General features: G+C 33.4%; 2 protein-coding genes across 10 annotated transcripts; both read left to right on the forward strand.

Annotated features, from left to right (window-relative positions):
* Positions 1-1420: 1420 nt before the first annotated feature.
* LOC110888604 (CLP protease regulatory subunit CLPX1, mitochondrial-like) lies at positions 1421-1796 on the forward strand. Its single transcript, XM_035980128.1, has 2 exons — positions 1421-1655; positions 1749-1796. Exons 1-2 carry the CDS (start codon positions 1428-1430, stop codon positions 1794-1796), a joined length of 276 nt encoding a protein of 91 aa, XP_035836021.1. The 5' UTR covers positions 1421-1427.
* A 587-nt stretch (positions 1797-2383) lies between these two features.
* LOC118483700 lies at positions 2384-15294 on the forward strand. Of its 9 annotated transcripts, XR_004871103.1 has the most exons (7): positions 2384-2411; positions 2498-2617; positions 2852-2975; positions 3061-3371; positions 3535-3930; positions 14991-15070; positions 15147-15270. XR_004871103.1 is itself a non-coding variant. In XM_035979192.1 (3 exons), exons 1-3 carry the CDS (start codon positions 3126-3128, stop codon positions 3927-3929), a joined length of 459 nt encoding a protein of 152 aa, XP_035835085.1. In that variant the 5' UTR covers positions 2498-3125; the 3' UTR covers positions 3930-4119. The 9 variants fall into 9 exon arrangements, 1 of the variants encoding a protein (XP_035835085.1); XR_004871109.1 differs by lacking the exon at positions 2852-2975 and having other exon boundaries at positions 3319-3371; positions 15147-15294; XR_004871102.1 differs by having other exon boundaries at positions 2852-3371.
* The last annotated feature ends 6813 nt before the right edge of the window (positions 15295-22107 follow it).

A 22107-nucleotide genomic window follows, 5' to 3' on the forward strand; every position in this document is an offset into this window, starting at 1 on the left:
TTCATCATTTGATTTAGTTATTCCAAATTTCTTTAGCTCGTTTAAAATTTTTGTGAACCTTTGATATGTGTCATTTAACTTTTCATTAGGTAAACTTTTAAACCTTTCATAGGATGAGACGTTGTTTGTTCTCTTGTTTCTTTTCATCCTTTCTCCTCCTTCACAAAGATTTTCCAACTGATCCCATATTTCCTTGGCTGATGCACAAGCATCAACTTGTGAAAATATGTCATTGGGGATGGCCATTATTAAGAGTGATTTTGCTCTTTCATCCCCTGCTACCAGTTCCTTGTCTTTCTCACTCCAAAGTATTTAACTTTTGGGAGCTCGGGAGGCAGGGATAGAAGGTAGTTGGTCAGTTGCTGGAATTGCAGATATTTCAGTCATTGGTATATGTGGACCCCTTTCAATGGATCTAAATAGAGCTCGGTCATGACCATTAAGGAAATTGACCATCCTGATTTTCCATTGGGGGTATTCCTCCCTGACCAGAGTCGGAGGTTTTGACATAGAACCAATATTGAAAGCATTATTCCAGGTTTGAAAGCTGGCCATATTTAGAAAAAAGAAGAAGAGCGATTGATCGTTTGAAAGTAATTTATTCAATCTGCTCTGATACCAATTGTTGGACCCAGTATGGCCTTAACAACTTCTTTTTACGTAATATGGCAAGTGATTTCAGTATATGTGAAAAAGATGTGCGGAAATGGAAATCAGACTTTCAAGAAACAAGACCTACAGAATTATCAAGTTTATATCACTTTGAAACAAATTAGTTTTACAAGGTGATTGTAAGATTATTATCTAATACAAATGAATCTTGATTTCTGTGGGTGAGAAGAGCAGTGGAGTTTGAGTGTTTGTATGTGAATGCTAAGCTTCAAACTCAATTATCTTCTGCCTCTCGAGCCTTCTATTTATAGACGGCTGTGGACATGAATAAACAATTGTTTATTCATGCAATAAGTCCTGCATAAAGTAGCAATTTGACATATTCATTGAATCCATCGTTCAAGTTGCATTTGTAATCATGAAAACCAATAATGTCATGCTTCGGTCATGGGTGGCAGGATAGAGTTGTGATTTTTAGACAAGTGGGTCTTTCATCAGAATTTCTGATAAGCCACTTCATCAGAAATTCTGGTGAACAAATCATCAGAAAGTTTAATGATCAGAATTTGTCAGAAACTGATGATATTTCATCAGAAATATCATCAGATCCATCAGAAACGACCTTCTCTGATAATCCGAATCAACTCTTTATCAACTTAAGATTCTTTGTAGTAGATACTTTGCTTTTCAGTTGTCCCAACTGATTTTCTGCATCTTGCTGTGTTCTTCAGGACTGTTATCTTCTTCAGAGATCCAGTTGATTGAGATTTTCTTCAATACTTACAAATAAAGTTTCCTAACAGAGGTCCACTAATATGTATGGTGGTAGTAGTAGTAGTGTTGGTGGTGGAGACCCACCTGACGTCTGGCATCCTCGTGGTGGAGATACTGCTCCTCCGGCTAACCCAACCGCCAATGGCTCGGACTCCGCTTCTGGGGATGGGAGTTGGGGTGGCTCTAACTTGGGCACCAGTTTCCCAACTCCAAAGGAGATCTGTAAAGGCCTTGATAAGTTTGTTATTGGTCAACAAAGAGCTAAAAAGGTTGTTTTTTTCTCATCTTTACAACTTAAACGTGCTGTTTAATTATGTTGTATCATTGCTTATGGAGCACTAATTTCAATTCCTTTCATGTAGGTGCTCTCTGTGGCACTATTGATACTGCACAAAAGTAAGCACATTTGAATAAAGTGATATGCATATTGCATCTGCAATATGGAAATGTTATGTGTTGCATATTGAAATTTAAGTAGTAACAATGTTGTAATGGTGACCGCACCCTAATCCTATAGTATGTTGACCATAGTCGGTAGCTTTATTATTTTTTTTGGTAAAATGCTTCTAACAAATTATATTACAACGCGGAAAGTTAGGTCTTCGGGAGATGACACGGAAAAGGAGGCAGATGGCGATGTTGTAGAGCTTGAGAAAAGTAATATTCTTGTATTTGGCCCAACCGGTTCTGGTAAAAGTTTTGTGAATCTGTTATCCTATTTGTATTTTCACTGCCCCTGTATTTGCTCACACTTGAGTACTTGTGAATTTTTTTATTACAGGGAAGACGCTACTTGCAAAAACATTAGCTCGCTTAGTGAACGTTCCATTTGTTATTACAGATGCTACCACACTTACTCAGGCAACTACTATACATTATTTATCAAATAGGAAGATAAATTGGTTGCTTTATAAATGTGGATAGGTTATGTCTGCGTTTGACCTTTCGTGTTTCAAACATTTTGTGGTTTGCAGGCAGGCTACGTTGGGGAAGATGTGGAATCTATTCTATAAAAGCTTTTGACAGTACTCCAATTGCTGCTATTTTTAAGCTATGATACATAAATTCTATCTTACATATATATTTCATCATAGCCTTTCTCTCAATTCAGGTTGCTGATTATAACGTCGAAGCAGCGCAACAGGGCATTGTGTATATTTGAAGTTGACAGGATTACTACATAAAGATTTTGATTTGAATTTCCACACTTATTGCCCCCCTCAATTCTCAGGTAATCATACTTCATATATAAATTCTTTTTGTTAATTATTGTATCTTGATACCTAAATTTATGTAGTTTATCAGCCATAACTTAAAAAAAGAAGCAAAATAATCATGTACTTTATAAACCCTAAGTTGCATTGGACACACAATTAGATTATGTTTACGTTTATGTAACCCTAGACTGAAGTTTATGCGATTAAAATTCTAAACTGAAACAAGAGTATGTTGGTTTATGTTACAGACAACTGGTGTGATGAACCGGAACCATACCGTCGAAATTGGGGGTTTTGATAATGGAGCCTTGGTACTTTAGTTAAACAGTAGAATGAAGAATATTTTTATGGATCTTCATCGCCTGCAATTTGGTAGTTTACTGTTGTTAGAGATACTTTATTCATCGATTGTTGATTGATTATGTGGTGTTTATTGTGTTGTTTTTCTGTTTTACAGCCCCCATTTCTTCGATTCAGCAACTTTGATTAGCACCCATTTTCAAAAAGCTCAGATTTTTCAACATGGGTTCTTTGATCTTTCAAATGGGTGTCTTTCTTTTCCTTCTTTTATTAACTTTTAGCTGCAATCTTGTGGATTCACAAATTGTAACAAGAAAAGATGTTCTTCAAGGAAATGTTTTCATTGATGGCAAAAGTTCAATTGCAAAAATTGATAGTGACTTTATTTCTGCTACAATGGATTGGTGGCCACCAGAGAAGTGTGATTATGGTACTTGTAGCTGGGGCCAAGCTTCTCTCCTCAATGTGGTATGTTTTTGCTTTCTTTTTTAACTTGTGTGTGTGTGTTTTTTAGGTGTATAGTGTGTGCAGTTGATAATATTATAGATGAATCTATAAGGGATTTGTGTAGATTTTATATTATTTTTAGTTTATTTATTACTACTATTGTCATGTGATTGCAAGAATTCAGGAGATGGATGCTTTGCAGTCAAGTACAAATCACTCATTGCAAGCTGAACTGCGAGAACGCACAGAACAATACAATCAGCTCTGGATTGGTTGCCAGAGACAGGTTTGTTAACATATCAAAGCATTAACTACAGTTCATAATCGGATAATTATAGCTGGCTGATTATTTCACACAAATGTTGGCTATGGTTATTGGCTTATTGCTAAATAATCACTATTAGATAGAGGGGTCAGTTTTGACAAATTTACTTGTATATAGACAGATTTTGCTGTGTTTGTGGGTAGGTGTGGTTTTTAGATTTTTTTTTAAATCTCAAATGGATCACATGCATCAAATATGTTGAAAGTCTTCACAAATTTGTGCATGTATTGTTCATGCCAAATCACGACGACTAAGGTAAACGTGGAAACCCTATTGATTACATGCTTGATAACGTTTTCATGACGATTATGGTTTTGTTGATATTAACTTTTTGTTGGATTTGTTATTTGATTTGTGAAATATACGATTTATAAAGGGTTCCATGGTGATTCCGGTAAGAAGGATCTTCCAGTATGATTTTTGAATCAGCAATTATGGGCCGATTCTCCATTATAAGTAAGTTCTAACCAAGTCCTTAATCGGTCTCCCATGTTCAGATCCGACGGTCTCTCACATATTTACGGCTGTATAGGGGCTGCAAAGACCGTCAACGGCGGAATTGGTAAGCTTTCGCGTGAAACCAAGATTTCTTTCATCCAGGTTGTTGTCTGTTCATTCTTTTCCTAGGGTTTCATTGTTTTAGTCCTTATGTTTATGTTTTGATTTTTTGATTTTGTGCCTATACCCACCCATTCATTAGTTTATGGTTTTTGTTTTTTTCTTTCTTACAGATTGAGTTTGGATGAGTTTTCTTTGGCTGTCATTTTGTCAAACACCTTCCATGCATGCCCAAATTCAGGTTTTTTTTTAATTCCATTTGTTAAATTAATAATGTTAGGGTGAAGGAGGATAAGATTATAGTGGATATAAGTGGTGACGATGGAGATAGTGAGGAGGGAGGGGAACCGGAAGAAGGTGTGATTTATTTGGATGTGGAGGTTGGGCAGGGGTGATGTTGAGAAGTGGATTAATGTGATATTATATGTATTGATAGCCCTGGAAAACGGGTCGGGTCGGGTCGTGTCATGGATGATAATGGGTTCGGGTCCAAACGGGTTCGGGACAAAACGGGTCAATTAAAAAAGGGTTGTTTTGTTTCGGGTCGAAACGGGTTTGGGTCAACACGGGTTCGGGTCGGAATGGGTTGGGTCAGAACGGGTTTCGGGTTGGTTAAAAAAATGTTTTTTCTAAGTGACTGTACATCAAGGGGCCATTTTGTCGGGTTTCGACACGAACCGTATCGTTTGAGATTTTCGATTTGAACAGGTGATTGACGGTTAACATTGTGATAATTTTGAACAGATTCGATAGGTGTTTGATGAGATTTGTTTTGATTTGATTTGATGCACAAGTGATAACAACTATAACAGTTAACAGAAAACAAAATCAGTTGAATGTTTTGAACGTATAAAATAACATTTAGTGATCATATTGTTCAGTGATTTGTCAAACACTTAATACAAAAGTTATGTTCGAATACTGTTAAAAGATTTGAGTTTCGGATTGATTCAGACGAATTTTTGATTTGTGTTAGTGATTTTTTATTGATTTCGAACTGATTCGGTTGATTTAGTTGTGATTACAGTTTGTTTCGGATCATTTCGAAGTTAAAATATTAATGGAAATTGATGAAGGTTAGTTTAATGTGCAGGAAGAATGATGCTGATGGAATTGATGAGAAAAAAGATTATGAATTGCAAAAGGGTTTTGAATAAGAAAAGAAACTATGCACAGTTTCATCTGGATTTGGGTCAGTCTGATTTTATGTTTAGAAATTGTAAGATTTGTGGGATGAAGTTTGTGCCTGGAGATGAAGATGATGAGAGGCTGCATAAGGAGTTTCATAAGAGTTATACTCATGGTATTGGCTTGAAGGTATTTGATTTGTAGCAGCATTATAGTACTACTATGATTAGGTTATTTGACATGTACATTGTTGTGGATCCTCTTTTCTTGATGGATAGTAGTTTAAATTTTTTTTAAACCTTCATGTAACATCATATTTTACATATAGATGTAGACAAAAACTTTTAAATACTGTTAGTAAGATAGACAAGAACAAAAGTAAAAAAATAGCGCGGCAACACGCGCCGGGAATAACTCTAGTTTTCTACAATTTTGTAGTGTTAGTAGTATATTTTATGTAGATTTGTTTTTATTTTTTGTGTTGAATATTTAACAATTACGTGAATTATTCTCTATATAAAAAGGTGTTGAATATTTAATAACTTGGTTAAAACCCCGTGTATTACACAGGTTGAATAAATGTATTTTTATATATTAAATAATAAAAGGTTATATTTTTATGAGGCCCGTATATTGTATGGGTTAAATAAATGTAATTTTATATATCAAATAATAAAAAAAGTTAAATCTGTAAAAATCATGTGTATTACACAGATTAATTAAATATAATTTTGTAAACTAAATGCTAAAAACGTCATACCGTGTATAATCGGGTTGAATAAATCTACCAAATAATAAAAAAAAAATACATGCTTAAAAACCCCGTATGTTACACGTGTTGAATAGATCTAAAAAAGAGTTATATCTTTAAAAACCATGTGTATTACACATTTTAAATAAATGTAATTTTGTATATTAAATACTAAAAACGTCGTATCTTTAAAAGACCTGTGTATAGTCGGGTTGAAAATCTACCAAATAATAAAAAAATATATTCTTAAAAACCACGTGTATTACACGTGTTGAATAATATTTTTCAAAACCCTGCATTTTACACGAGTTGAATAAATATAATTTTGTATAACAAATACTAAAAAAAGTTATATTTTTATATGTGTATACCATTTAATATTAATTCATTATTTATATATTTAATATAAGATAAGTAGGAAAGAGATGTATTTGTTTTAAAAATATACTAAATTAACAATAATTTAGATTTGAGGATAATATTTTATTAAAGTATGATAAGATTTAATATTAATTTATTATTTATTTATTTAGTTAATATAAGATAAGTATAAATTTAAGGATACCTTCAATGAATAACATGTGTTTAAAAATTGGTTTCTTTTATTATAATAGTGAGATTAGATTACGTGAATTATTCGATATATAAAAAAAGGTATAAAATAAGAAATATATCATTTAAATTAGTATAATAAAAGTTTTAGCAATTATCTTCAATCATGTAAAAGTATCTATTTACCTTTATAATCTAAAAATATAAAGCATAATATTAATAAATACCTCCTTACATTCTTTCCTACGAACGACCATTTATAATCTAAAAATATAAAGCATAATATTAATAAACATCTCCTTACATTCTTCCCTACGAACGACCATTGCTTCGGTTCTTTCACTTTTCACTTCTACGGAGACCTAAGAGAGTAGAACAAGGGATGAGGGAGGTTTGGGTAACTTAAAAACAATGTTTCCTTTTACTTTTTACTTATAAGGGGTAAAATAGTAATTTTAAAAGCGTAACGTAAAAAGCAATTTGAATTATATGTGTAATTTCTCAACAATTAAAAAAATAGCTTACCACATAAACCACTCGTCACATTAATCATATGTGTAATTTACTTAAATGAGTCGAACTAATATGGACCGAATAATATCGGTATTGGTATTATCGAGACCGGTATCATTATTCGTTTAATAGTTTCCAATTGATGTAAAACATGTGTTAATATCCATATATTATATATTTTGGGTTACATTAGATAACATTTTGTGTAAGTAAGTATTTTGTAATACATGTAATTTATTACCGAATCGATGCCGCTAAGACAATGTCGGTACCAGTACCGCTATTCATGTTTATACTTAAAAGAAACTAAATATGCTTCAGCATTCTGATATAATTTCTATCATGCGAAGTTGTATTCAAAATAAAGTAATTCTATGTCATAAAATATATCGGGGGGTACTGGTAACAAAACAAACCGAAATCAAATGAATAACATCAGTATCGGTATTATTCAAACCGGTATCGATGTTCGTATCTATGATTATTAACAGATGTAAAACACGTGTTGATATCAATTTAAGCACATCATTATATTATTTTTTTGGACACATGAGACAACATTTATATAGTTAAAACTAAACCAAACCGATATTGCTTGTACAACATTGTTAATGGTAGCAACATTCTTTTTTTATAGTTTTAGGTTACAGGTACATGTACCGATATCAATTTTTATGGATTTTTCAATACGAGTCAGTTACATTATATTTTAGTATTTTTTTACTACTAGTACCGAAGCAGTTAATACTATAACGTAAATTTGTAACTATTCTCTTTAATGTTTAGTGAATATAGTTATTACACATGTAAACATATTTGAAAGTTCTATACATGTCTTTACTGTTTAGTACTTTAGTGTTTATATTGCTGGGCCATATCGATCGGCCCAAGGTGTAGTGGAATTATCACACACAGCATAATGCATAATAGAGGTGTACAAACCAGTTAATTTTAATAAACGGTTCTGTTAAGCAGTTATACTAGTTAATTTGACTTTTTGACTTTAATTGGTTAATGATTATTTTAAATTTAAATTATACTTTTAAATAACTTAAATCTTTTAATGTAAAATAGTGGAAGTATATGATTTTTAAGCTTGCTATGTTAGAATTGCAGTTAGATGTTTATAATCCTAGAATTATATGTTAGATTAGTGGTCTACATGTGATATTCATGCATATTAGACTGTCATTGTCTAAAAAAGTTATAATTCTACTTTCTATCTTATTGCTCCTTGGTTTGACACATGCATTTTTTGTTCATATTTTAAGTTTTCTTGCACTACTAATTTGTTTGTCTGTTGTAATAGTGTCATATGATGTCCTTTGCAGTTACATCTCAAAATAAGCCAATTGATGCAGTCAAATACTTATATTATTCTATTGTTGTTTCTACAGGTTCATTCTATGAGGGAATTTCTCATTTTAGTAGGACCTTTCCAAATAAATTGTTGGTGCAGTTGTCTGTCGACTACATCTTAGTTCGAGTCTTAGGTTAGGGCTGATTGTATTATGCACGGAAATTGAGAAATCATGTGTTAGAAAAGGTTTCGCTTGTAGTGACATAGATAGAAGTTCCGCTTATATGTCATCATATAGTTTCGCTTGAATGTCACTTGGAGGTTTCGCTTGTATGACATGTATACTGAAGCGAAACCCCAACCCTATATAAGGGTACACATAAGCGAAACCACAGTAGTCAGAGAAGTTGTGTTGTGTAACGGCGAAGCCCTGCCAGTTTGTCTCCAGAGCTTGTAAACGTTAGCAGATCAATAAAAGAGACATTAAATAGTGAAATCAAGCTAAACAAAACTGAATCAATGAATTCCGCCTCTGATTCAGTCTGAGCACTCTTCTGATCGACTCGTCAGGTCGTCTAACGATCCTACATGTGGTATCAGAGCTCAGGAGGAAGAGTTCTTATCGTTTAGTTCGTTTTCGCTCAAAAATTCTGATTTCTACACCTTCTTTCATCAGTTCAGGAAGTTTTACTGGTCAAAATTGGATCAAAATTTCACAGATTGTGTGTTATTGGACATAAACAAACCCTGGAAAGTTTTGGACCTAAATACGGACTAAAAATGGATCAAATCAGCTTCGGACTTGGTTTCGCTTATTCGAACACCTGATAGTTTTGCTTATTTGACCATATAGTTTCGCTTTTGTATCACGATATTGAGAGGTTTCACTCCAAATGTCAAGTGGTTCCGCTTGAAAGGTTCGCTTCAAGTGACAAGTTGGTGTTTCGCTTATAAGGTTTCGCTTGAAAGGTTCGCTTCAAGTAACAGGTTGAAGTTCCGCTTGTAGAGTTTCGCTTGAAAGGTTCCGCCTCAAGTGCCATTTTCAGTGATTTCGCTTGTGGAGTTCCGCTTATAGTGACATTTCAGAAGGTTTCGCTTCAAAGGACTCGCTGAGGTTTCGCTTGTTGGTGCAAACACTGGTTCCGCTTGTTTGTACTTTGTGATTTCACTTCAGTGAACAATCTCATTAGTTCCGCTTCTAGTGCACATCAGCAGTTTTCGCTCATTTGGACAGTAATTGGTTTTGCTTATTTGGACAATTACTTGTTTCGCTTTTGTGACAGTTTGAGAGAAAAGTGTCGGGATTATTTGAAATATGGCAGAAATGTTTGATGAAAAGGAGAATTATTTTCAGGCTAATGAAGAAACAGTCTCAGCAAAAGAAGTAGTTGAAAAAGTTCCGGTTTTTGATCACTCGTCTGATAAAGAAAGTGACAATTATGAAGAGGAAATCCGGAAACTTGAATATCTTAAACAACAACTTCCATCTGATCAACGTTGTGGAAAGTTATTTTATGCCGATAGAATTAAAAAATTGAAAGAAAAGATCAGAGCTGAGAAAGAAGTAAAAGCAGCAACAACAGAAAAGCAAATCAAACCTAGTGTGAAAAGGAAGGTTGAAGAATCTGTGAAGTGTGAAACTTCAAGTTCTGAAACAGTGTGCTTCAAATGTGACAACGTTAAGACTGAAAATGACAAACTCTTGAAAGAGGTTGAGAGTTTGTCATTAGAAAAAGAAAATTTTAAAAAATCAGAAAATGTTTTGAAAATTCAAATACACAAATTGGAAAATGAAAAAGTAAAAATTGAGAAAGATTTTCAAGGTCAAATAAAAATTTTAGAAGATGAGAGAGATTTGTTTGGTAAAAACAATCTTGAAAAACAAATTGTAATCAATTCTCATCTTGAAAAGATTATTCAACTTGAAAAGGAAGCAGAGTGTGCTCAAAAGAAAATCAAGGAATGGTTAGAAAAGTTGAAGGTGTTTGTGAATACTTCAACCATTTCTTGTCCAAAACCTATTCCTTGTCCAAAACCTATTAATTCAGTTCCAATAAGTGACGATGTCACAAACTTTGACAATGTCAAAGTTGAAGATTGCGATGAGAAATCTGATGATGAAAAAGAAAAATTTCAGAAAACTGTTTTACAATCGACTGAAAAGGGAGAATGCTCTAAGCAAAAACCTTTGAAGAAGAGAGTGGAACAGAAACAAAAAATTAAAAATGAGAAAAATGTTCAAAAAGATAATAAACGCTCATCAGATCGATCATCCAATCGCATAGAAAAATTACACAAAGTAAAAAATGAAAACTCAAAAATTGTTGGCAATAACTGGTGCAGGTCGGACCACAGTGCTCAAAAGCCAAATCTAGCAAACATGAGAAAGGAATATCACCAAGCCAAACAATGCTTTGATCTGAGTATTTGGGCTGAAAATGGTGATTGGTACGATAACAGAGTGTGTTACCGATGCGGTTATCAAGGACACATTGCTGTTAACTGCCAAAGTTGGAATTATGAGACGAGAAGGTGCTTTAACTGCAACATCAAAGGTCATATTGCCAGAGATTGCCCAAGGAGATCGAATGACAGATTGAGGGCTAAGTCTCAAAAATTGGCAAAGATTCCAGTCAATGTTAAGCCCAATGAACAGAAGGTTCTAAACCCTAAAGTTCAAGAACAGACAATTTAAGAAAAGAAAGTTAAACTTTCATAGGGGCAGAAAGACAGACTGAGGAAGAAGAGAAAGAAGGCGAGAGAGTATCTCGAGAAGATTTTGTCCTCGGGTTCATCTGTTGGTAAAAATAAGAGTTCTGATGAATTGACTTCCTCGAATGCAAAGTCAAGCCAGGCAAATTCATCAGATACAAATCTGAGGACGAAAGAGGAAAAGAAGAAGAAGAAAGATGTCGGCGATGAATCTGTCTCATCTAAGTCAGACAAGCCACATTCAGGCAATGATTCTGGTTTGTCAAAACCAGAGGAGCCATTGGTTGAGGTAAAAATGGAGAATTCAGGTTAACAATGGATGATGTAAACTTTCCACCATTGTTGAACAAGAATTCGAAATCACCCAAGGATCGTCAGGCTTGGGTGAATCTGTTTAAATAGAAAAACCTGACTTCCCGGAGATCCCAAGTTGGTAATCGTGGATCATGAATCGGCATCATTCTTTATCATGTTTGTATAATATGTTTGAAAAGGTTTTTGCAGGACTTGCTGGAACTCCCAGGTTTGTAAGCGAGGAGTAGGAATCGGCACCTTGAGAATTCAACCAACAAATGGCAATTGGTTGAAAAACAGGTTTGAAGTTTGGCTTGTGCATATCTGCATATGGTATTTCAAGGACATTAATTTGTACTTGAATTTTTCCTACAAGTGGTTGAAAGTCAATGTGATGATTTAATCCCCATAACCTACAAGTGGTTGATAAACGAACTTATTTTCCGGAAAAACCATTCTGATTAAAATAAACTTAAGTGTTTTGAAATCATTATGGGAAAATAGTTTGTTGTGAGGGGGAGTTCTGATTGTTTAAGCCAAACGGATGGAGAATTAAGGCGAATTGATATCAGTTGTCATGTTCTGTACAGTTTGTTTTTAATTTTCATTAGATGTATTTGAATTTTAGGGGGAGTAAGAAATTTTAGAAAATCCAAAAACATCAGAAAATTTTAAAAAGTCAAAAACATGATAAAACTGAAAAATGAGTTTTGTTGCATAAAAGAGGAAATGATAGTACATCAGTGAGCTATCATGACACGCTAAAGAAATGTAAAATCAAAATGTTATAAACAATCTTACTGTGGATGTGTCAGTAGGTTTTCGCACATTTAGTAAACTGTAAAGAGATATAAACCTAAAATCAAACTTGCTTATTCTGTGGGTTAACAAAACTGCTTGGATATATAGGTAACCCCTGAAATCTTGTTTGAAAGGTCCCTTATTCTGAGATACTAGGTTTTTATACTCAGTGATATCTGGGGTATTATCCCGGGACTTCTGCTGTATGGAAGTACTGACCTAATCCCCGGACTGAATATTGGGATCTGGATACGGGAGTATATTCAAGTAGTGGGACACACGGATAAGTTTAAGTATCTAAGACACTAATTGCGTATCTCAAAACAGTTGAAATCTGTGTGAAAATTTAAGAGGACAAACATACTGACAATCTAGGTAAATTGTTTAGAGCTTAAAATGAAATCAAGCTTAACGGTGTTGATGATATGTCTCAGAAACTGATATGATCCTCTTGCACGAACTCACAAAAATTTGTTTGTTCATATTTCATTTCTGCATATAATTTTTGCATTTATATTTTGAAAATCCAAAAAGATTTTCGACAACTGATGTTGGAGAGCTGATATTCAAGATCTCAAAGGCTAAACATGATGAACAGATGGTTTGGTTAAATTGGTTTGAAATGGTTAATTAGATTTTGGAAAGTTGAATAGGTTTTAAATGAGAGAAATTCTTGAATATACTTAAATGATTAGTTGATTCATTAAGTTGAATCACAATTTTGTTTGATTGTGATAGAGTGTTTGAGTTGTGCAGGTTTCTGATCCCGTTGCTACGAAAAGCCAGGAGATACATCAGAACCTGAGAAGAGTTTAAGTTGATAAAGCCAGGAGTTGATTTCAATGGTGATAACGAATTCCAGACGGCAATCCCAGCATGATGATAGGGGAGTCTGATGAAAGTTAGAGCCAGAGAAAGATCCTGATATATGATTCCAGGAAGAGTTCCTGAAGAAGACCGATCAAGATTGAAGAGCTGTCATGATTGAAGACTCTCACTGAAGATTCCGTCAACATTCAAGGGGGAGTCTGTTGGTGCAGTTGTCTGTCGACTACATCTTAGTTCGAGTCTTAGGTTAGGGCTGATTCTATTATGCACGGAAATTGAGAAATCATGTGTTAGCAAAGGTTTCGCTTGTAGTGACATAGATAGAGGTTCCGCTTATATGTCATCACATAGTTCCGCTTGAATGTCACTTGGAGGTTTCGCTTGTATGACATGTATACTGAAGCGAAACCCCAACCCTATATAAGGGTACACATAAGCGAAACCACAGTAGTCAGAGCAGTTGTGTTGTGTAACGGCGAAGCCCTGCCAGTTTGTCTCCAGAGCTTGTAAACGTTAGCAGATCAATAAAAGAGACATTAAATAGTGAAATCAAGCTAAACAAAGACTGAATCAATGAATTCCGCCTCTGATTCAGTCTGAGCACTCTTCTGATCGACTCGTCAGGTCGTCTAACGATCCTACATAAATAGCTTAGTAGCCACATTGGTAGCGGTTGGGATGATTTTAGCCACAACATTTCACGTGTCTCGGCCCTAGCTTTATGATTAGTTCGTCATAAGAAGAATTTGATCTGTTTTAGTATACAGATCAACTTGCATCACCTCAGGCGAGCAGCCACTCACGTATATAATTGTTATAGGGCATTATTATATTGGTTGCCGAACGTGGTGCCGCATCACTACGAGACCGAAAAAGACAGTGCACTACGGCACCCGGTTCCCAAAGTTTAAAAAAACCACGAACCGAATACGTCGATTCCATTTGGCCATATTATAACTATAATCTTTGGGGTTCTTTTCCTGTTTGCTATAGTGAGCGCACCGTAGTGCGATACCAATCGAGTCTTCGTCCGGTACCCGCCGAAACGTGCGGGCAAAAATACCTAGTTCCTTTTTAAAAATAATTAGTCGCATACACTATATGTTAAAACACAACAAAACAAACATATCTTCTTGTGGCTGTTAAAAAAAATACACTATATGTTAGTAAGTTAGAATCGTAGAAGCCAAACAAGCCTTAAAAGGGTTGCTTTAAACTATTCTAAACATTGAAAGATCTTAGACAATGTCCATAGGTTCCTCTTTACTCCAGAAGACTCATAGTCATATACGATGGTCTCTGATTTAGGGTCTCTAAGTTAGTTTATTTATTACTACTATTGTCATGTGATTGCAAGAGTTCAGGAGATGGATGCTTTGCAGTCAAATACAAATCACTCATTGCAAGCTGAACTGCGAGAACGCACAGAACAATACAATCAGCTCTGGATTGGTTGCCAGAGACAGGTTTGTTAACATATCAAAGCATTAACTATAGTTCATAATCGGATAATTATAGCTGGTTGATTATTTCACACAAATGTTGGCTATGGTTATTGGCTTATTGCTAAATAATCACTATTAGATAGAGGGGTCAGTTTTGACAAATTTACTTGTATATAGACAGATTTTGCTGTGTTTGTGGGTAGGTGTGGTTTTTAGATTTTTTTTTAAATCTCAAATGGATCACATGCATCAAATATGTTGAAAGTCTTCAAATTTGTGCATGTATTGTTCATGCAAAATCACGACGACTAAGGTAAACCTGGAAACCCTATTGATTACATGCTTGATAACGTTTTCATGACAATTACGGTTTGGTTGATATTAACTTTTGTTGGATTTGTTATTTGATTTGTGAAATATACGATTTATAAAGGGTTCCATGGTGATTCCGGTAAGAAGGATCTCCCGGTATGATTTTTGAATCAGCAATTACGGGCCGATTCTCCATTATAAGTAAGTTCTAACCATGTCCTTAATCGGTCTCCCATGTTCAGATCCGACGGTTTCTCACATATTTACGGCTGTATAGGGGCTGCAAAGACCGTCAGCGGCGGAATTGGTGAGCTTTCGCGTGAAACCAAGATTTCTTTCATCCAGGTTGTTGTCTGTTCCTTCTTTTCCTAGGGTTTCATTGTTTTAGTCCTTATGTTTATGTTTTGATTTTTTGATTTTGTGCCTATACCCACCCACTCATTAGTTTATGGTTTTTGTTTTTTTCTTTCTTACAGATTGAGTATGGATGAGTTTTCTTTGGCTGTCATTTTGTTGAACACCTTCCATGCATGCCCAAATTCAGGTTTTTTTTAATTCCATTTGTTAAATCAAATATTAATAATGTTAGGTGAAGGAGGATAAGATTATAGTGGATATAAGTGGTGACGATGGAGATAGTGAGGAGGAAGGGGAACCGGAAGAAGGTGTGAATTATTTGGATGTGGAGGTTGGTGGTAAACAAGAAGGGGCAAGGGTGATGTTGAGATGTGGATTAATGTGATATTATATGTATTGATAGCCCTGGAAAACGGGTCGAGTCGGGTCGTGTCATGGGTGAAAATGGGTTCGGGTCCAAACGGGTTCGGGACAAAACCGGTCAATTAAAAAAGGGTTGTTTTGTTTTGGGTCGAAATGGGTTTAGGTCAACACGGGTTCGGGTCGGAATGGGTTTGGGTCAGAACGGGTTTCGGGTTGGTTAAAAAAATGTTTTTTCTAAGTGGCTGTACATCACGGGGCCATTTTGCCGGGTTTCGACACGAACCGTATCGTTTGAGATTTTCGATTTGACCAGGTGATTGACGGTTAACATTGTGATAATTTTGAACAGATTCGATAGGTGTTTGATGAGATTTGTTTTGATTTGATTTGATGCACAAGTGATAACAACTATAACAGTTAACAGAAAACAAAATCAGTTGAATGTTTTGAACGTATAAAATGACATTTAGTGATCATATTGTTCAGTGATTTGTCAAACAGTTAATACAAAAGTTCTGTTCGAATACTGTTAAAAGATTTGAGTTTCGGATTGATTCAGACGAATTTTTGATTTGTGTCAGTGATTTTTTATTGATTTCGAACTGATTCGGTTGATTTAGTTGTGATTACAGTTTGTTTCGGATCATTTCGAAGTTAAAATATTAATGGAAATTGATGAAGGTTAGTTTAATGTGCAGGAAGAATGATGCTGATGGAATTGATGAGAAACAAGATTATGAATTTAAAGGGTTTTGAATAAGAAAAGAAACTATGCACAGTTTCATCTGGATTTGGGTCAGTCTGATTTTATGTTTAGAAATTGTAAGATTTGTGGGATGAAGTTTGTGCCTGGAGATGAAGATGACGAGAGGCTGCATAAAGAGTTTCATAAGAGTTATACTCATGGTATTGGCTTGAAGGTATTTGATTTGTAGCAGCATTATAGTACTACTATGATTAGGTTATTTGGCATGTACATTGTTGTGGATCCTCTTTTCTTGATGGATAGTAGTTTAAATTTTTTTAAACCTTCATGTAACATCATATTTTACATATAGATGTAGATAAAAACTTTTAAATACTGTTAGTAAGATAGACAAGAACAAAAGTAAAAAAATAGCGCGGCAACACGCGCCGGGAATAACTCTAGTTTTCTACAATTTTGTAGTGTTAGTAGTATATTTTATGTAGATCTGTTTTTATTTTTTGTGTTGAATATTTAACAATTACGTGAATTATTCTCTATATAAAAAAGGTGCTAAATATTTAATAACTAGGTTAAAACCACGTGTATTACACGGGTTGAATAAATGTATTTTTATATATTAAAAAATAAAAAGTTATATTTTTATGAGGCCCGTATATTGTATGGGTTAAATAAATGTAATTTTATATATCAAATAATAAAAAATGTTATATCTTTAAAAATCATGTGTATTACACAGATTAATTAAATATAATTTTGTAAACTAAATGCTAAAAACGTCATACCGTGTATAATCGGGTTGAATAAATCTACCAAATAATAAAAAAAATTACATGCTTAAAAACCCCGTATGTTACACGTGTTGAATAGATCTAAAAAAGAGTTATATCTTTAAAAACCATGTGTATTACACATTTTAAATAAATGTAATTTTGTATATTAAATACTAAAAACGTCGTATCTTTAAAAGACCTGTGTATAGTCGGGTTGAAAATCTACCAAATAATAAAAAAATTATATTCTTAAAAACCACGTGTATTACACGTGTTGAATAATATTTTTCAAAACCCCGCATTTTACACGAGTTGAGTAAATATAATTTTGTATAACAAATACTAAAAAAAGTTATATTTTTATATGTGTATACCATTTAATATTAATTCATTATTTATATATTTAATATAAGATAAGTAGGAAAGAGATATATTTGTTTTAAAAATATACTAAATTAAAAATAATTTAGATTTGAGGATAATATTTTATTAAAGTATGATAAGATTTAATATTAATTTATTATTTATTTATTTAGTTAATATAAGATAAGTATAAATTTAAGGATACCTTCAATGAATGACATGTGTCTAAAAATTGGTTTCTTTTATTATAATAGTTAGATCAGATTACGTGAATTATTCGATATATAAAAAGGTATAAAATAAGAAATATATCATTTAAATTAGTATAATAAAAGTTTTAGCAATTATCTTCAATCATGTAAAAGTATCTATTTACCTTTATAATCTAAAAATATAAAGCATAATATTAATAAATACCTCCTTACATTCTTTCCTACAAACGACCATTTATAATCTAAAAAAAATATTAAGCATAATATTAATAAACATCTCCTTACATTCTTCCCTACCAACGACCATTTCTTCGGTTCTTTCACTTTTCACTTCTACGGAGACCTAAGAGAGTAGAACAAGGGATGAGGGAGGTTTGGGTAACTTAAAAACAATGTTTCCTTTTTACTTATAAGGGGTAAAATAGTAATTTTAAAAAGCGTAACGTAAAAAGCAATTTGAATCATATGTGTAATTTCTCAACAATTAAAAAAATAGCTTACCACATAAACCACTCGTCACACTAATCATATGTGTAATTTACTTAAATGAGTCGAATTAATATGGACCGAATAATATCGGTATTGGTATTATCGAGACCGGTATCATTATTCGTTTAATAGTTTCCGATTGATGTAAAACATGTGTTAATATCCATATATTATACATTTTGGGTTACATTAGATAACATTTTGGGTAAGTAAGTATTTTATAATACATGTAATTTATTACCGAATCGATGCCGCTAAGACAATGTCGGTACCAGTACCGCTATTCATGTTTATACTTAAAAGAAACTAAATATGCTTCAGCATTCCTATATAATTTCTATCATGCGAAGTTGTATTCAAAATAAAGTAATTATGTGTCATAAAATATATCGGGTACTGGTAACAAAACAAACCGAAATCAAATGAATAACATCGGTATCAGTATTATTCAAACCGGTATCGATGTTCGTATCTATGATTATTGACAGATGTAAAACACGTGTTGATATCATTTTAAGCACATCATTATATTACTTTTTTGGACACACGAGACAACATTTATATAGTTAAAACTAAACCGAACTGATATTGCTTGTACAACATTGTTAATGGTAGCGACATTCTTTTTTTATTGTTTTAGGTTATAGGTACATGTACGGATATCAATTTTTATGGATTTTTCAATACGAGTCAGTTACATTATATTTTAGTATTTTTTTTACTACTAGTACCGAAGCAGTTAATACTATAGCGTAAATTTGTAACTATTCTCTTTAATGTTTAGTGAATATAGTTATTACACATGTAAACATGTTTGAAAGTTCTATACATGTCTTTATTGTTTAGTACTTTAGTGTTTATATTGCTGGGCCATATCGATCGGCCCAAGGTGTAGTGGAATTATCACACACAGCATAATGCATAATAGAGGTGTACAAACCGGTTAATTTTAATAAACGGTTCTGTTAACCAGTTATACCAGTTAATTTGACCTTTTGACTTTAATTGGTTAATGATTATTTTAAATTTAAATTATACATTTAAATAACTTAAATCTTTTAATGTAAATTAGTGGAAGTATATGATTTTCAGGTTTGCTATGTTAGAATTGCAGTTAGATGTTTATAATCCTAGAATTATATGTTAGATTAGTGGTTTATATGTGATATTCATGCATATTAGACTGTCATTGTTTGAAAAAACTATAATTCTACTTTCTATCTTATTGCTCCTTGGTTTGACACATGCATTTTTTGTTCATATTTTAAGTTTTCTTGCACTTCTAATTTGTTTGTCTGTTGTAATACTGTCATATGATATCCTTTGCAGTTACATCTCAAAATAAGCCAATTGATGCAGTCAAATACTTATATTATTCTATTGTTGTTTTTACAGGTTCATTCTATCAGGGAATTTCTCATTTTGGTAGGATCTTTCCAAATAAATAGCTTAGTAGCCACATTGGTAGCGGTTGGGATGATTTTAGCCACAACGTTTCACGTGTCTCGTGTGACAACCCTCACTAAATCAGGTATCCGTACGACTTAATTAATACTTAATTACTGCTTAATTACTGTGCTTGATTGAAATTGTGGATAAACTGCTACCTGAATACTGATACATGTACATACTTGCATCATACTTTCTTTGCTGTCACTCTATTATTACATACAGAACTCTAGTGACAACCTTGATGCACAAAAGCACAGTAGCACTATGAACGGATAACCCATCAAACATGCTGATATAGCCAGCATCAGGCAGACACTGCCTCTAAGGCCTGTATGAGCCCGAGATAGTTTACTACACTAGTAGAGAGTGTAGGGATAAGAGGGTTGTAGAACTGCGTCACTAGGTATAAGTTATAGTGACCGGGTGTGCCTAAAACGTACTTTAAGTACAAAATTCAGCACTTTAATTAAAAATTCAGCATTAAGCTAACTAATAAAGTGCCAAAACATGAGAAAAATATTACTAGACACTTTCCAAAGTGTCGGGAATAAGTTGTGTCACTAAAAATAGTAATAACGACACTTTAAAGCTTTGTTAAGCACTTTAACGGATCCCTATCCAACCGAACAACTGGACTTTACCCGGAACATAAAAATATTTCCATTTACACTGTTTTTCTTTTTCTGAGCCAGTTAGGGTCCCCGAATACCCTAACACCCGCTAAAATGCATAACATGCTAGAAATGATTAACCGCCTAACTAAGTAACCTACATACTTACCATCTAGTTGGAAACTAACCGAATAACCCCCCCCCCCCAACCGAGTTCGGTCACTATGTGACCCCCCCCCCCCTTGTCCTTTGTTGATTATTTAAATCAACTATGTCTAATATCAAGTGGACATGAAATCCAATGGTTAAACTTGAAGGGATTTGTCTATAAGTAACAACACAAGTCCATTAATCACTTCATAACACACATTACACAACACATCTTTCTCTCCCTCTCTTACTAACTTTCGGCCAAAACCCCCAAGCCCCATCCAAACATTTTTCGATCTTGATCAAGCTATTCCAAGCACACACAAGGGTTAAGGATCTCATACAAGGAAGCTCGGTGCATTCGGATTGTGAAGGACCTCACCTCATTGCTTTTATCCACGCGATTTCCGACTAGTTTCTTCCCTAGCCTCGAGCTAGTAGTAAGTGACTATAAACGCCCTCTTGATCTATTCTAAGGTGGTTAAAATGAACTTTGTCGGATAAAATTTATGAACTTACAAGATGACATACTAAAAGTTTACAAGAATGTTAAATGTGTTGGATAAAAGCTATGAAGCTGTGTAAGACTTGTGAGACTTGTTTTATTGTGATTATTTAGTCTTGATCTATGATAGTAGTAGCTCGGATCATCATCTAACCCGGATTAGTCATGTTCATAAATCATGGCTAGAGTATGTAAAGTATGAAAAGGGTTAAATGATGAAACACTACTACACATTAGACATGAATTTGTGTAAAATCAATTTTTCTTTTGAAATAGTGTTCTAAACTAGTAGATCTACGGATCTACAAGTGGTATTTTCAAAGAACCAAGCGTCAAAAGAAATCATGTTTTCTAAACCCGGTTCTACATAAACAAAAGTGATTTTTGTAAGCACACAAGTGTGTAAACACTTGTGTAACACAAGGTTTTGACAAAAGAACTATTTTTGTAAATGTTGACAAGAGGTTGTAAAGATGTAACTTCTTTAAAAAACGAGACTTTCGAGAAACCGGATTGATTTATACAAAGATCCACTAAAATAATGGGAAGTCACTACGTATTTTGGACAAACCACAAGTTCATGTATTTTTGCGATTTGTAACTATTTTGACTAGTTTGATGGTTTGGATATTGTTATTGTTGAATGAGAAAAATTGTTGATTTGAATTTTAAAAGAAAATGATACGCTTGAAAGCGTGGCCACCTCCAGTTACAGGGGAAACTCTGGCGAAATTTTTCTAAAAACCTAACACTTGAAAATATTTTCACCACAAGTGTTATAAATGTATTTTTAACTTGTTTTCAAAATATAAATTTCGCCACGATTTTTATTACAAAATTACTAAGTGTCGGAGGTGGGATTTTCACAAAATAAAAACGTGATAAATATATATTTAGTATATATATTTCATAACAACACTTGTGAGATTTTTATGATTATTTTGTGAACTATACAAATATTATTTTTAGGGTAAAAATAATATTACCGAATATTAACGATTCCAAAATAAAACGAACGCCTTCACAATAAATATTAAGTTACAACGGTATAATAAATACCACCCGATCTTTAAACGTAACTTACGCATTTTCGGGAAAATACTAATAAACGCGAGAGTATTATTTTTGGAAAATTATATGTAATAAAATATAATATTTTTGGGAAAAATAATTATATTTTGGAGTAAGAATTAAAATATATTTTAAGTGAGACTTAATAAAATATTCCGAAGATACAGAAACGCGCATGTATTAAAA

Source organism: Helianthus annuus, chromosome 11 (genome assembly GCF_002127325.2).
Source record: "Helianthus annuus cultivar XRQ/B chromosome 11, HanXRQr2.0-SUNRISE, whole genome shotgun sequence".
Classification (NCBI taxonomy): domain Eukaryota; kingdom Viridiplantae; phylum Streptophyta; class Magnoliopsida; order Asterales; family Asteraceae; genus Helianthus; species Helianthus annuus.

What these genes read in the sequence shown, in the direction of transcription:
- LOC110888604 (XM_035980128.1), top strand. Translation starts at nt 1,428, where the DNA reads ATGTATGGTGGTAGTAGTAGTAGTGTTGGTGGTGGAGACCCACCTGAC. An exon ending in GTCAACAAAGAGCTAAAAAG is followed by an intron (nt 1,656 to 1,748) that starts GTTGTTTTTTTC and finishes CCTTTCATGTAG; the next exon opens with GTGCTCTCTGTGGCACTATT.
- LOC118483700 (XM_035979192.1), top strand. Translation starts at nt 3,126, where the DNA reads ATGGGTTCTTTGATCTTTCAAATGGGTGTCTTTCTTTTCCTTCTTTTA. An exon ending in AAGCTTCTCTCCTCAATGTG is followed by an intron (nt 3,372 to 3,534) that starts GTATGTTTTTGC and finishes GCAAGAATTCAG; the next exon opens with GAGATGGATGCTTTGCAGTC. An exon ending in GGATTGGTTGCCAGAGACAG is followed by an intron (nt 3,637 to 3,818) that starts GTTTGTTAACAT and finishes GTTTGTGGGTAG; the next exon opens with GTGTGGTTTTTAGATTTTTT.